Here is a 16522-nt window from a genome sequence, read left to right on the forward strand (position 1 = left end):
TTTTAAGACTTAGTATAAAGCTATAGTAATCAAAATAGTGTGGTATTGGCAAAGGGTTAGAGACATGGATTAATGGAATAGAATAGAATCCAGAAGTAAACTCACACAAATATGGCCAATTGAGGGGCCGGCCCGGTGGCGCAAGCGGTTAAGTGCGCGCGCTCCGCTGCGGCGGCCCGGGGTTCGCTGGTTCGGATCCCGGGCGCGCACCGACGCACTGCTTGGTAAGCCATGCTGTGGCGGCGTCCCATGTGAAGTGGAGGAAGATAGGCACCGATGTTAGCCCAGGGCCGTCTTCCTCAGCAAAAAAAGAGGAGGATTGGCGGATGTTAGCTCAGGGCTGATCTCCTCACAAATAAAAAAAAAAAAAAAAAATATGGCCAATTGATTGTCAACAAAGTTGCAGAGCAATTCAATGGAGAAAGGATAGCCTTTTAGACAAATGGTGCTGGAATAATTGGACTTAACGATCATTGGAAAAAATCTAGGCTGCCTTTTAAGTTCTAAGAAGAATAAAGACACGTGTAAAATCATACAAGAGTCTCTAATTAATTCCTATTAATGTTAATAAGAAAATAGCTATTTTAAAGAATAATTTTGGGATAGCTTCTAGGAACTAGTCAGTCATGTAGAATTTAATGGAAAGTAGAGATTTTTACTATATGTCTACTGTGTTTTAAAATATACAAAATATTCCAAAATGTACAAAGGCTATCCAAAATAGCCTAACTCAGATAATCTTATTCCTTATGGGCTGCTGATAAAGGATCTTGAAGACAGTGTTAATATGATCTCTTTGCTATTTACAACTTTGTCGTGAATTCTCTTATGAATATATTAAAAGATAATGATACTTTCTTAAGAGAACTATTAGTATCCTTTAGGGGTAAATCAAATGAATAATCAGAAGCAGGGTAGGGATTCTCATTCTGTCTTCCCTAGGTATGATTTATTTTTGATTGTTTAGAGCCTTGTGGAAGAACTCTGACTGGGACCCCAGCCTCTATAGTGAATTAATTGTATTTCTAATGAACCTGCAAAGCATTGTTGGGGAAATGACTGTTGATCTTAAAAAAACAAAACACTTTTTCTGTTTCTGTCACAGAGCTGTGACAGAGAGCATCAATCAACTCATCACTCTGTGCACCCAACAAGCTCCTGGCCAGAAAGAGTGTGATAATGCCCTGCGGGAGCTGGAGGTAAGTCCCTGGGAAGGCTGCTGAGGATAAGAGTGTGTGTCTGTCTGCCCTTTCCCTGTGGGGTCTGTTTTTCCTCCTCTGTCCTTGCCCTTTATCTTTCCTGGGAGCCTATTGGGGCCAAAGTTCCAATCCAAGTGGGAAGGAACTGAAGAAGCATTAGGTTTGGGGGGATTATCATCCCTGCTTCCCCTTTTTCCAGGAGAATGAGAGTTATTTTGTTAAAGAATTCTTTATTTCAACAGAAAGAATTCTGTGGTATTGGGTATAGGCTGAAGACGAGCAATTTCTACCTGAAAAGTTTTGGAGTGATTGTTTGGGGGCAATTGGGAGAAGCTGAGATGGGTGTGCTTTTCCAGTAAAAATGGTTTCCTCATACATTTTATTTTGTAACTTGTAGGCGGCATATAAGAGGAGACCCAGGAGTAACACTAATTACTATGCGATCAAGGTGGCTGTGGGGTCCCTCGTGGTCCACAACACAGTGTGGGTGCTTTTCGATTTATATTCACGCTTAAGGTTTGTTTGTAATTGAAAATTCATTTATGCCCATAGAATGTATGTGGGTGAACATAAAACGAATGTCCCTACTTGTATGTAAAGCATTCCTAACCAGTGTAGCTTATATTGAAACAGTCAAATGGATATCTCAGTAGATATGGGTTGCTTGTACCCATTGTACCTTTAGTTTCTGGATTATTAGCACGGGTCTGCATGGTGGGAATAGCCTCTGTGCCAGAAGGTGGATTTGACTGCAGCCTCTGAAGGGTTTGACTGAGGCCCAGCCTGACAATGGCAATAGGCTATTGTGCGCAGCTGGAAGTGAGCAGAGGCTTGTTACCACGGGACTGAAGCATTCTGAAAACAGTGGAGGATGTTTCCTACGTGGGGTGAATTACTGCCCTATTCCAGTCTGTTCACATATGCAAATATAAATGATATGTGAACTATTGATCTAAATGAGATCTGTTGGCTCAGGTGCAAATATTCTGACCCTTAATGGTATTCTTCATGCCAATATTGTGACTATTTCAGGATTTTTGTTACTAAAACAACTTTGACTATCCAAGGAGTAGGAGGTGGTTATTCAATAAAATGAACTCCTTTAGGTTGCCCCCTTTCCCTCACATCTTTAACTAACTCAGCAGTTTCCTCCATTACTTTCTTCCAACCCTTGGTATCTCAAATAACCTTGTCTTTTTGTTCGCTGTGCCCCAAAGGCTGCTGGGGCCTCAGGTACATTCTCATTCAGTGAGGAGGAGGTTGAATGGCTATCTCCCCAGATTTTCCTCCCCTGGAAAAGTCCCTCATCGGTGATGATCAAAGGTCATCACAACACAAAAGCTAGTGATGATTTTCAATGGCCTGAAGATAAAGAGGGAAGAGGCAAGCCCCATACCCAATTCCTTGATGGGGACCTAAACAATAGTGAACATTTTCTATGCTTTTTAAATTGAAAACAAATGAACCATCCCAGTGGGCAATTTGAGGGAGTTACCTTCTTTCATGTCTACCCATTAAAGTTTCCAGAATTGAAGAGGATTCTACTAATCATGAAGAAATGAGTTAACCTGTCCTTGAAATTTAAACTCCTTGGAGTTATCCAGCAGAGAAATTGTACTAATTTACCATGAATATGTTGCCTTGCATTAACTTTCAGATTTCTATAAGAAAAAAAATCTCCCTCTTCTGTGGATACTGTGCTTCTACGAAATTGAAAACAGGCTTCAATTCTCCTCTCTGTCAAAGCTAACCTGAGACACCCCCTCCTCCCATCAGTATTGTGTTGCTAGCAAGAAATCGGAAGTCATGGATACCATGATTTAAATTCTTCTCAAGAATCGGGGTAGTTAGGTGATCATGACCAGAATCCTGTACGTGAATGGGAAGTTGATTGGTATTTTATGTTCAGTTTCTCTTGTTCTATAACACTTGCTTTTTAAGTTGTGTTCTCCTTCTGTAGACTGTCAAGGGGATGTTGGATAATCCTAATGAACCTGTTAGTGACCTCTCTTACTTTGACTGCATCGAGAGTGTGATGGAAAACTCCAAGGTAAGCATCTCTGTACTGTGAACAGTCCTCCTGACTGTGGGGAAAAATCTAGACGTGCTTTGTGTGCATCTGCCTGTGGCCGCTCTGTATGGCTACATGCATCATGAAGCCTTGTTGTGGAGCCCTCTGCTCAGGTGCTTCTCAGACTTGCCTGTGCATCAGAATCACCTGGGGGGCTTGTTAACCAAAGGTTGCTAGGCCCCACCCCCCAGTTTCTGATTCAGTATATCTGAGGTGGGGCTGATACTCTGCCGTTCTGACCAATTCCCAGATCCTGCCCATGTGGTCAGGAGCCACACTTTAAGAACTACTGCTTATACCGTGTCACAGATGGGTCTTACTATGAATTGAATTGTGTATTTCTGTCACCTGGGATTGAACTGCTGGGGAAAGCCCTTCAGTATCTCGGCTTATAGGAAACGCTCTTGTGTATTCTTTTTGCCATCCATCCATGCCATGCATTCTCAAGGAGAGTGAAAAATTGGTGTCTTTTTTTTTTGGAGGAGGTAGAACAATCTAAGATAATACAGTGGTTTGTGTCCCAAGCCCCCAGTTTTAACCTTACTCAACAAAATCTTATTTTCCAGTATTTAATCTGATGTGGGTGGCAATTAGGGGGGAGAGAGTCTAAAAAGGCTTCTTAGTGGAGCGATAATAACTTCTAAAAAGGCTGAGAAGCACTGACCTATGGTAATAATATCATTGTTTTTGAAAATGCCTCAACATGAGATTAAAATGAAATGCAGTGAGCTGAATGGCTACTGAGCAGCTGCAGTCTGGCTCTGTACTTGGAGCACGAGGGCATGCTTGTCTATATCACTTGTACGTTAGCTTTGGGGAGACATCTGTATTGATGATGTCAGGAGGCTCGCTTTGCAGTGGGCTAAGACAAGAGTTTGCTCTGTTCAGCATCCTTTATGGAATGTGGATTGTCTAAGGGAAGAATGGATACATTTTACATACTTAAAGCCAAAGAAACGGTTCCTTCTTGAAGAGGGATGCAGGGTTAGGAAGAGAAAAATGAAAATACTATACATAAAAATACCCTCTAACTGCTTTGCTTTGCAAGTCCTTATATAAACTGGATTGTTTTGTATATCTAAGCAGTTGTAGGGAATTTATTTCATTTGTCCATCTAAGATGGCTTGTTGACAAATGGAGAGCTCTGTGTTGGGTTCTAGATTTGTCAATGCCATAGTCTCTCCCAAGGGCTGTGTTGAGCAGCCTTCAGTCCACCATCTGCAGCCCTGGAATGTAGGACCTGCCCTCTGGGAGTGTGTTGAGGCCCATACAAGACAGAACACCAGTTATGGGGCAGGCGCCCTGCCTCTCCCAGTGTGACTGTCGATGTGACCTTGCGCAGGGTGCTGGACCTCTCTGGGTTGGGATTCTAAACCAACCTTGGATTCTAAAATCCCTTTTAGCTGTTATTTTAAAGGCCTCTGAAGAAAGAATACACCAATGATTTTCAAAATAAGGGGAAATACTTACAAAATTTAGGAAACATCCTTAGTTCATGTTCCGATTGTCATTGTAAATATATATATACACACCTCTTAACAAAGACGTACTTAAATTTTTCTGTCAAGTAAATGGTATCAGGAGGGGTGTGTCTTCTGCCTTCTGCCTCTGACTTCACGTAGGGTCTGACAGCTCAGTGGATGTGTCCGATTGTTATATTCTTGGAACTAACAGTTCTCAGTTTAGACCATTCACCCATGAGATGCCCCGTATAGATTTTACTTTATTGATCCGTGTATATTAACTATCTCCTTGAGATATAGATAATTTTTGAATGAAAGGTTCATACTTTGATTATTCATTTCTCTTTATGGAAACTCTTTATGGAAGAGAAATATAATTCTCTTGAATCTCTTCTTAATGCAAATAAAGGAAAATAATGGCAAATACTGTAAATTAAGTTGCTTTGAATGTCAAAGTTGGAAGTGTTGCCCCCTCTACCCCCTGTTTTAAAGGAATGCTGGCCAGAGAATATCACTGGTTGTTTTGCAGGTTCTGGGCGAGTCGATGGCAGGGATTTCACAGAATGCCAAGACCGGGGACCTCCCTGCCTTTGGGGAGTGTGTGGGGATTGCGTCCAAGGCTCTCTGTGGGCTTACGGAAGCAGCGGCTCAGGTAAGGGCCTGGTTGGTCTCCCCACCCTGAAATGCAGGCCTTCCAGCCTGTGTCCTATGTCAGATTGTGGAGACCAGGAGTGCCAGATCCTTGTGGGAGGTGTGGGGAAGCTCCAGCTTCAGCTCCTTCTCCAACCACCACCGCAGAAACCATGGGAAAGGCAGTGGCTACCGGCATGGCTGGGGCGTTTAGACAGAACATCAGCCAGTTGCCCCCAGGAGCAGAGCAGCCTGGGGAGGACAGTGAGACGCACTGAACACTGCAGACCCAGCATGAGGTTCAGAGGCCAGCCCTTTTTTTTTTTTTATGGTCATTGTTACAAGTGAGTTGTTTTGGGGAAAAAAACAGGCATTATATAACTCATATTCTCTCTGAGGCTTGAGCATTGCAAAAATCTTAGTCATGCTCTTTTTAGGATCAGAGGGAGAAAAAAATTAGACGCCATCATGCAGAGACATGATTGGGTGTGTTCCTTGCTCTTCTTTGACTGTCCTGTGCATTTCCAATAATTATTGGGCTCATGTGATTAGAGCTTCAAAAATGTCAGCATTTACCTTGAAGGATTTATCATTTGACACTTGCCTTGAGCCTAGTAAATTTTGCTGAACCAGAGGGTTCAGTTTGGGGGATGAAATAGTCTACCCTTATCCTGTCCCTCAAATCTCAGGGGAAATGAATTAAGGTTAAAATCCCTGCTCACAGATTCATTTTCTCCCTGTTATTTGGCTAATGCATCCAAGGGATTTAAAGAGAAGACTTTCTCTTGTAGCCTCTAGTCCTCTTGGAGACCAAATATTGCCTTATTTTTTCCTCCGGGCCATCTTATTCCTTCTTCTTACTTATTATTGGAAATACTGGTGTAAACAATAAGGATACATAAGGCTACAAGACAAGAAACGCTGTTGTAGGGCAGGCTCCAGGGCTGGCTGACCCAGCAGCTCCACGCCATCAGGCCGCACCCACTTTTTTCTGCCTCTTCCATCTGCCAGCCAGGGTGTCAGCTTCATGCTGAGGCTAGGTACCCTCATGGCCATGAGATAACTGCCAGAAGCCATCAAGCTGCACCCATCCTTGTTCATGCCCCACAGAAGAGCTTCCTGAGGTTTTCTTAAGAACGAGGAGACTTGGGGCCGGCCCAGTGGTGCAAGCAGCTGAGTGCACGCGCTCTGCTGCAGCAGCCTGGGGTTCGGGGGTTCAGATCCCGGGTGTGCACCAATGCACTGCTTGTCAAGCCATGCTGTGGTGGCGTCCCATATAAAATGGAGGAAGATGGGCATGGATGTTAGCCCAGGGCCAGTCTTCCTCAGCAAAAAAAAAAGAGGAGGATTGGCAGATGTTAGCTCAGGGCCGATCTTCCTCACACACACAAAAAAAGAAAGAACAAGGAGACTTTATTCCCAGAAGCCTGCAGCAGACTCCTGCTGGTGTGATCCAGGCCTAAGTTGGCATTGGCCTGTCGATCCCTAAAACCTTATTGACGAGATTATACCCTGACCAACTTGTACCAAGGAGCTCCTGAGCATGACTGCTGCGTGTACCTTGCAGGACCGTTGTCCCCCATGGCCTCATCTAGGGGCACAGAGAGCATGAGCTGTGTTTTTGCTCCTCCCTTTCCAGGCTGCATACCTGGTTGGCATCTCTGATCCAAACAGCCAGGCAGGCCACCAGGGCCTTGTGGACCCCATCCAGTTTGCCAGGGCTAACCAGGCTATCCAGATGGCATGCCAGAACCTGGTGGACCCCGGCAGCAGCCCGTCACAGGTAACCATGGGGTGAGGATATGAGATCTGTTAGTCCTTAAGCTCTTGTAGGTGAATTGTGAGAAATTAGTAAAGAATACTGTTCTTTCAGAGTTTGCAAAGCCAGCTAAATGCAGCACTGTAGGTAATGAGTGGGGGGATATTGCAAAATATGGTGAAAGTGGAAATGTGTAGGTGCTTTGAAATGGGATGCTGGAAGGCAGTAGGAGTGAAATTATGACCGTGAGATTCATCATTTCAGGGGACATACATTGAGGGTTTGTTCTATATCAGCACTTAGGGTCAACATGAGTAAGACCCTGTTCCCTATGCCCGTGGCTCTTAGTCTGTTGGATAAAGTTTGGAAGATGCAATAATTGGGCTATGATGACAATGCCAGGGATGCACAGAGGAAGGTGTGATGAATTCTCTGAGGGGCTGTCAGTTGTTACTTCACAGAGATGGTGGCACTGAGCCAGGACTCAAAGTTGGGTCACAATCCACAATGCGTAAAGGAGCCACCAAGACATTTTAGGACTAGACAGTATGGTGACATTCCATGACTCTTCTAATGGAGACCCATTCACTTATTAAAACAGTTTGTGCTGAAAGGAACGAGAAAGTAGCCTATTTGGGGTAGCAGAGGCAGCCTGTGAATGTCACGTCCCCTATGGACCCTTGGGACGGCATTCTTGAGGCAAGAGAAGGAGCCAAGTAAAGGAGGCAACACAGGGACCATCTGGACCTAAGGCAGACCTGAGAGTTGCCATGTAAGGCGTCAGCACACCTGAGCTTCCTTACCTGTCCAGTTAAGGCCAAAGGGGTGTTAGCAGCCTCAGCAAAGTGGATCAGGTGGATTCAGAAGAGCAATTGGGGGGTGGAGCCTGGGAGATTCCTGAGCCAGACCCTTTAAAAAGATGCCTACACCTTTGGATCCACACCTGTGGATGAGGAAGGAGCTGTTGCACCCTGGTGTATATTTTACTCATCTATACCTGGACTCTCCAATATGGTGGCCACTAGCTACATGTGGTTAGTAAGCACTTGAAATGCAGTTAGTCCAAATCGTGGTGGACTTATAAGTGTAAAATACACACTGGATTTCAAAGACTTGGTATGATAAGAAAAGGTTGTAAAATGTCATTAATAATCCTAAATTGATTACATGGTGAAACGAAATATTTTGGATATATTGAGTTAAATAAAATATATTATTTAAATTAATTTCTCTTGTTTCTGTACTTATTTTAATGTGGCTACTCGAAAATTTAAAATTACATATGTGGTTCACACTATATTTCTGTTGAGCAGTGCTAGCCTAGACCTTGGACTGTACACCTCCTGGCTGGGAGTTCTAGGGATGACTGACTGCATCCCTTTTAATACTACCTGGAGCCCAGTCCATTCCCACCACTACATCAATACCTCCTTTCCTTTTTTTATTCTCTCTTGCTTAATAATTCTTGGCCTCTCCTTCCTTGAAGTAACTTTGGGGGTGGCAGAGCTGGACACACATGTAATTACATGGGCTCTGGACTTGTGAGTTGAAGAAGAATCCAGGGCTCGGGACCAGGGTGGACTCTTGAACTGACCCCCTCTGCACTGAAGTGTGGGATGCCCTCAACCCAGCTCCGTGCTTTATAGGTTCTGTCAGCTGCCACGATCGTTGCCAAGCACACCTCGGCCTTGTGCAACGCCTGCCGCATTGCCTCGTCCAAGACGGCCAACCCAGTGGCCAAGAGGCACTTTGTCCAATCAGCCAAGGAAGTTGCCAACAGCACCGCCAACCTGGTGAAGACCATCAAGGTAGGTCACATAACTGAGGCCTTAGTAGTACTTTTCATACCTGCTGCAGAGGGGAAAGAGGTACAGGATTTAAGCTCTGCTCTCCTAAGACTTATGTCTAGTGAAGTTTAACTTCTAATTTGATCTCATGATTTAAGTCACTGAGGGAGGAGTCCCTTACTAATGGAGGTATTCATCATGAAAAACCAGCAGCCTCAGTCTCTACTAACCTTCTGGATAGTGGGGAGGGGGATCTCTAAATTCTGGACATGAAAAGCTTAGGGGCAGAGATCTGGTGGAAGAGGTTGGCAATGGGACATCTCATGGCACATGCTTGGGTAGCGAACACCTGTGTTTACTTAAACTGTGTGTTTACATGGAGTGGTTTTTAGGGGGCTGGTAGAGGGCTCTGCCATTGTTGGTAGATATATATGGACCAAGAGAGTAGGTGGAGGGAAAAGGAATGGGAAATTGTGAGAAAAATCACTTGAATCTAAAAAAGAAAAATCAATTTAATCTCTTCTATGATATCTATTCTGTTTAGGGGGTTAAATGTTATAATGGAGTATCAACTTTTTAAAATAGAGCATTCCATTTTATAACAAGTTCATCTTTGTGTCAAAGGCCATGGACAGGTTGGGGAGAGGCGGGGGCAGGGTGCCCTTGTGAGGAGGGAATTGCAATACCTGGGCTGTAATATTTGCAGGTGAGTGATAAGACCAGAAACATAGTCTGCCCTAAGCTGGGGACCACTCAGGCAGCTGACTTTGTGGGAAAATAGTCACAACCTGGACAGCAGACAAAGAGCCTACCACCCCCACCAAGCTACTGAAAGAGATTGTCATGGAAGGCAAGCTACCACTTCTGTGTAGACCCAGATACGCAGAAGGGAAAGACATCGGAGTGTTAACACTTTTTATTTAAGAATTTTCACATTGGTTGAGGCAGGATGATCGATCTGCTTCGTTTCTGGGACAAGTCCTGGAGTAAGGGACTTTTCCTTGTTCTCTCTAGAAGATACGACACTACCCACCTCATTTTCCTTTCACTATACAAAGCCAGTTTAATCTTGTGGAGAAATTAGTCAACAGGCTGAGCCAGGCAGAAGCATAGGAGAGAACATGTAGCTGAGCAGCAGTGAAGCTGGCGGGGGAGAGCCCAGGGCAGTTACCCCAGCCAGCAATTTCTCTGCTCTTTAAACAAAGTTAAAAAAAAAAAAAAAAAAAAAAAATTTAAAACTTGCCTATTTGAAGACAATAATATTAGGTTGAAAATAAATTAAAAAATTAAAACCAGCGCCCAGGTGCCCCTAGGATCCTGGTAGCAGCTTACCTCAATTGCCATCATAATTTATGGTATTAGAAATTAATAAAGCCTACATTTTCAAATGTTGATTTTGTGCAAAGCCTATTCCAAGTGTTTCGTGTATATGATTCATTCAGTCCACGCAACCACCCTGTGCTTATCATCCCCATTTTATAGACAGGACACCGAGACGCAAGAAAGTTAAATAACTTTCCCAAGGTGACCTGGCCAGTAAGTGATGGGTCAGAATTCAAACCCAGATCCCAGAGCCACTGCTGTTTCCGCTCTCTGTCCTGCTCTCGGCCCTGGCATGCTGCTCCAATCTTCGGCATGGAGAGACTAATTCATCTCACCAACCTAGGAAGAAAAACCTTGATGTGTTTGAGGGTGGCGGGGTGGAAAGACAGCAATAAAGTTGAAAGTAGTGACATCAATGGTGGTGGTTGTATAATTAACTTATTTCAGTTAAACTTAGCCATTTTCTAATCATTAAAAAACAGACTATATTTAGATGGGCCAAGGGAGAAAAAAAGGAAAGAAACTATCCTATAGAAATTCCTGGAAACCTTTCTTTTCTGCCTCCTCCTCGGTTTTAAATCCTGACCTGTCTGTATAAAGCATCTCTGTTAAGACCTCATCTTCTTTTCAAGTTCTCCTCACAGTGTCAAACCCGCTTTGCAAGTCACTGCAGCAGATGAGCTCTTGTGATGACCTAAAGATAGGCCAGTGCAGAAACATCAGAGGAGGGATGCAGGGTGCTTGTAATGTGGAGAAGATGGAGGCCTCATCGCCCGTGAACACCCTGGGATTCAGTAACAATGCCCAAGAACAGAAATGAAACTATTGTCCCTCAACTTGCCGAAATGTGCTTGGTTTTTCATTTCCCATCTGGTAGCAGTGTTTCCAGGGGCAATGAGCTATGTTTTTACTAATAGGAAACTGGTAAAGGTCATTTCACTGTAGCACACTGTACTATATACTGAATAGATTTCTTGTTTTAAGGAATGGTTAAGAATCCTGTCAAATAGCAAAAAAAAATGAATATTTAATTCCCTAAATGCTTATGACAGCTGCCCTCATAGCTGCATTTTGCTCTAAGTTTTACGCTTCTTGTTGCTTTTTTGTTTTTCTTTTAACCACGAGGATGTGCCCAAGCATAAATCCCAGCTGCCACACCTTTATGGTCACAAAGAAAGGAGGGGAACCCTGCCCAAGGAGCGTTGGAGAGCAGGGGGCAGATGACCTGCAGTGGGTTATCAGCACCCATTAGAATGTGTGCCTCCAGGCGTCTTAAATCTCTCCTGATGGCATTCTTTAAAATCCCAAGGCATGGCTCCATAGGAATAAATATCTGCAGCCTACTGCCTGTTGGGCATTGCTCTAAATGCTGGCAAGTTATAAGCACACGGACCCCTTACCATGGTTGCTGTCTTTCTACTGGTCACCACATAAGGCAGTTCTGCCTGCTTTTCTCTCTTCAGTCAGCGTATTACCTAGTCTCGAATCAGATGTGTGGAATGGAATGTTATTTTAAATGTGCAGTCGCTCAGGTTTAGGTGCCAAGTAGAAATTGTGCAACAGCAGCTTTTGTTTTTCTGAAAAGTTGGAGCTTGGCTTTGCCTCTCACAGCAGAGTTGAAGCTCGGGGTTTTGAGATTAAGCATTTCCAGTGTGTACCAAAGACACGAGATCCAGCTCTCATTCATCCATTTTGACTTGGCTGTAAGTATGTTTTCTTGATCATCCTTGTTTGGATTGGTAGAGTAGATTTCTTCAGAAGAAAAAGAAGGAAAAAACCTGTTGGGCTCCTCTTCCTCCTTCTTCTTGTTGCCTTTGTCTAAGATCAGTAGGAGAGAAGGGAGCTGGGGGTCTTGGGTTTTGGTTTGAGGCATGACCTTGGCGTAGCTTGTCACTTCCTGGGTGTTGGTTTTATCATCTGGAGCATTGGAGATTTGAAATTAAATGATCTTTAAGGTCCCTCCTAACCCCGGAAGTCCATGGATTCTTTGATTCAGTTCATATGCAGAGATTGTGTCTCTTGGATCCCTGTGAGATTTTGCTAAGTGAGAACATTCAGAGGAGCTGAAACCAGGGGTCGAGAGGGCCGTTTTCCTGAGGGGGCCTGGGCATTTGGCGAAGTGAATTTACCCTTTCCTTGTTATGGCTGGTGTACTATACATTCTGTGACATGGAATGTCTACATGAAAACTGGCACAGCTGCTTAAAATTTAACCAGCGGGCAGATTTGCATGTTCAGTTTACTTGGGTGGCTCAGCCATCCCCAGAGTGGAAGCCGCATTCAGAAGTGAAATAGCATCTGTGCAAGCCAGCGTTTCTGATGCTAAACGCTTCCTTCAGAGGCAGTAGCTTTTCCTTTTTGAAGGTGACAAAAAGTGGTTGATGTAACTTGGCATTGGCATTCGTTTCCATGTTATTCAAGGTCCTGCCCTGTGAATAGCAGTGGGCTGTGATATGTGACTTTAGGCCTCGTGCTCAAAAAAAAAAAAGTCCTTTCTTCCTCCTATTGGTGCGGTTTATGGAACTGCACAATTAGAAAACCATTCCTTGGGATTTACCTAGGGTAATCATCTTTTCAGTTTGAGTAAGTTCAACTAAGGGTTGGTGGCTCCATCAGATGCCTGCCTTCCCAAAAGACCGGGAGCGTTGTAGACAGTAGAGAAGGGGATGGGAAGGGTGTGGAGAGGTGAGAAGCAGATAACTGAGCCTGAGCTGCACCAAGTGGAGGTTTAGCATCTCCCATTGGGCTAGGAGCCATATCATCCCAACCGGAGGGGGTGTGATTGGCCACTGGTGCAGCTGGGACACAAGTTCATTTGACACCGAAGTCCGCTCCTGCCGTCTGCTGCCTTCACTGGTTTGCCTGTGCTGGGGCCACTCCTGTCAGGCTCCTGCTATGTGGCCTAGAAGAATGATAGAATGAGTGAGGTTAGGGAGAGGTCAGTGCCTATCTGGTGGGAAGAGCATGAGCAGAGGCAAGCCATGCACAGTATTTGAGAAGACAGTAAATTAGCGAGGCTCATGGGAATTCCTTTCAAAATATTAGTGTGGTGGAGTGTAATGATTGTCCTAAGCTGCCAAGGCTTGATTGGAATGTACTTGTTATTTAGAAATAGCCTTTAAGCTGACCTGCCTGCCTGCTCTTACCTTATTGAAAAACAGAAATGCTCCCATCTCAGATCCGGTTTGTTTCATAATGCTGATGCCTCTGGTTATTAGTGCACTAATTGTCCAAATTGGCTTTTATGTATTGCTTATAACAGTTAAATTAAAAGTTTAATTGGTCATTTAACAAGGAAATTTACATTCTTCTGCAAACATAACTGCCTTCTCAAATGTAGCCCTTTGCTGGGAGGCTGGGGTGCCGTTGCTAGGTCAAAGGCTGTTGGTTCTAACAGTCTTGTTCTCGGGGAGGTGGAGTCCAGGGTTGGGGAACCTTGAATCCAAGTGTTAATCATTTGTAAGGCAGCCTGGCATGGATCACAGGCCACATTCCTGGATTCTCATGCATCTAGGTCATTAATCAGCATTGTGACTGATCATTCAATGCCAGTGTTACCTGCTGATAATTTGAAAAAGAAAAAAAACTGTTGAAGAATAAGATACATAGACAAAAAAACACACATCATTTGTGTAGAGCTCAGTGAATTTTCTCAAGCTGAACACACCTAGGTAACTACAACCAGATCAAGAAACAGAAAATGGCCAGCCCCCAAAAGCCCCCTTTCTGCTCCTTCAGCCTCAGCTGCTCCAAGGGGTGACCTAACTGCTAACTCTCAATTAGTTTTACCTGTTTTTGTACTTTGCACAAATGGTATCATACAGCAGGTGCCCTTTGGTGTCTGGCCTCTATCAATATTATGTTTGTAAGATTTGTCCACGTTGTTGGGTGTAGTTCTAGTCTGTTCCTTCTCATTGGATTCCATTTTGCTCATTTCAAAATGGCGGATATGCAAGCCCTACCTCCGTCACTCATTCCTGGACATCCAGGTAAAACATGGAAAAGGTTGAAAGTGCTACACAATATAAAGTGTTTTTATAGTTTGGGAGGGAATAGCCTTAATCAGAATGAAAATGGAGGGGAAGAGCCCAAGGATTATAGTCTTAAAAGTGAGTCTTAAAAGAAAGTGGTTCAGCTACAGGATTTGGGGACATAGCTCCTAGGGGGTGAAAAGCCAGATGCTATTTGAATCTATGTTTCTGCCTCATGTGAGTGGGAAGTTGACATACCATGAGGTCAGCTCTCCTGTGAGCCACATGTTCAGCTTTATTTCTTAACATTGCTGTCTGGGCCCCTTTGCTTGATGGCAGCGATCTCTCCAATCCAATTCTTATTTATTGTTTATGAATTCACCAAACATTTTCAGTATTCCCATTAAACCACCTTCTTTCACTGGGAGGTGATTACTGTGGTGCAGGAGTAATTTGTACTTCTCGGTGGTGTGAGGTCTCCCATGTTTTCTCCCATCAGGCCCTGGATGGAGATTTCTCTGAAGACAACCGCAACAAGTGTCGCATTGCCACTGCCCCCTTGATCGAGGCCGTGGAGAACCTGACAGCATTTGCATCCAACCCTGAGTTTGTCAGCGTTCCCGCCCAGATCAGCTCTGAGGTAGGGAGTCTTTGCAGCAAAGGTAATATTGGAGTCTTTGGCTAGTTTTGTGTGGCACTGAATGAGCATGAACAGTTAAGAACTCCAAAAGCTCTGTCAACCTGTAGGGTACTATTTCTGTTGTTGATGATACATGCACAGAGTTAATGAAACTCAATGTCTACACATCTTTTAAGAGGTAATGCCTTAGCTTTATATGTTGAGAACAATCTCTGTGCATAGGTTTGGGGCTAAATCTTTGTCGGTGTGTTTCACACTGGAAAATATTTAAGGAGCAAACATGGATCCATGTTCTTACCATCCAGGCCCTGTATGAGTCAGCCTCCATGGTTCCCTGCCCTCACTACCCCCTTCCAAAGGGCAGAGGTAATGACTTGGTAAAGAACAGGACCTTCCAGGGCCCAACTCATTCACTCAGTCTGTGTGCCCTGCCCTTGACCCTTCTGCTGTTTGATTCCAGGGCTCCCAGGCACAGGAACCGATCCTGGTCTCAGCCAAGACCATGCTGGAGAGCTCATCATACCTCATCCGCACTGCACGCTCGTTGGCCATCAACCCCAAAGACCCGCCCACATGGTCTGTGCTAGCCGGACATTCCCACACTGTGTCTGACTCTATCAAGAGTCTCATCACATCTATCAGGTTGGTTTCTCCCTCAGAAATTGCTAGGGGCTTGCATCTGAATGGGGCAGTAGAGGGATAAACCCATCAGGACTTTCATTTAATAGCACTGTGGTTGATCACTGTCATCCTCTTTTTCTTTATCTCTTTTGGACCAGTGGTAGCACTGGTCACAACAATAATAGCAAACTTAAGCACTTATTATATGTCAGATACTGTTGCAAGCATTTCACCTACATTACCTTATTTGCTCATCACAACAACCTTGTAAGGTAGATACTGCCATTGTCTCCATTTTACTGATGAGAGAATTCAGGCAGAAAGGATTTAGTTAACATTCCCAAGGTCATCCTCAAGCCTGATGGCTCTATTCCTAGTCCTTCTTAGCATTGTACCACATTGTCTATACCTAGGAGCTTAGACAGAGAGCACCCCTGTTTATTTAACAGGATTTGAGGTTACTTTATTTTGCTAATAAGACAAAAGGAATATTTTAGGTCCCACAGTAACTCTGGGCATCTCTCATCTCCTTGGTGATGGTAGAAGGCTGAAAAAACATCCCCTGTGTAGATATAATATTTCTGAAGTTGACCAAACTTGATACCCCACAACATGGAATGCATCCCTTTCCTTAGTTATGTTTTGTTTTTCAATTGCTTTTGAAACTCAGGACCACAGTTAATTTCCTTAATACCTTGCAAAGAAAAATCCACTAAATATTTTAACTCTTACCACAGTGTAGGACTTTGTAAATAGTATACAACATAGAGGGCGTACAATGTTTGTGCTGGAAATAGCACTGACCTTTTTTTTTTTTTTAAATAAAGGTCCTATGCTTAAGCCAGTGAATGGAGAATCCAAATCCAAATTGTTTCGTTTGCAGTTGCCTGGCATCAGCCTGCGACGGAGGGCAGCACCATATCCTTCCCACCAGAAATAAGTAGAGTTAGCGCAAGTGTTAAATTAAGAAACGCATGGGCTATGCAGAGAGGCATTGCCAAGCAAAGGTCAGAGATTCACTCCTTAAATAAAGCAATCGAGTCGGATAGAGAGTAGAC

At 44.0% G+C, this 16522-nt stretch overlaps 1 protein-coding gene across 6 annotated transcripts in view; it reads left to right on the forward strand.

Moving 5' to 3' along the window:
• TLN2 (talin 2) overlaps window positions 1-16522 on the forward strand; it is a 419612-nt gene that overhangs the window by 323623 nt on the left and 79467 nt on the right. For all 6 annotated transcript variants that reach the window (XM_058541740.1, XM_058541736.1, XM_058541742.1 and 3 more), the window contains 7 exons: window positions 1106-1199; window positions 3160-3249; window positions 5263-5385; window positions 7003-7146; window positions 8769-8930; window positions 14703-14843; window positions 15304-15485. In XM_058541740.1, the coding sequence (XP_058397723.1) occupies window positions 1106-1199; window positions 3160-3249; window positions 5263-5385; window positions 7003-7146; window positions 8769-8930; window positions 14703-14843; window positions 15304-15485 (936 nt within the window). The remainder of the gene's footprint in view (window positions 1-1105; window positions 1200-3159; window positions 3250-5262; window positions 5386-7002; window positions 7147-8768; window positions 8931-14702; window positions 14844-15303; window positions 15486-16522) is intronic.

Source organism: Diceros bicornis, chromosome 5, assembly GCF_020826845.1.
Source record: "Diceros bicornis minor isolate mBicDic1 chromosome 5, mDicBic1.mat.cur, whole genome shotgun sequence".
NCBI classification, from domain to species: Eukaryota; Metazoa; Chordata; class Mammalia; order Perissodactyla; family Rhinocerotidae; genus Diceros; species Diceros bicornis.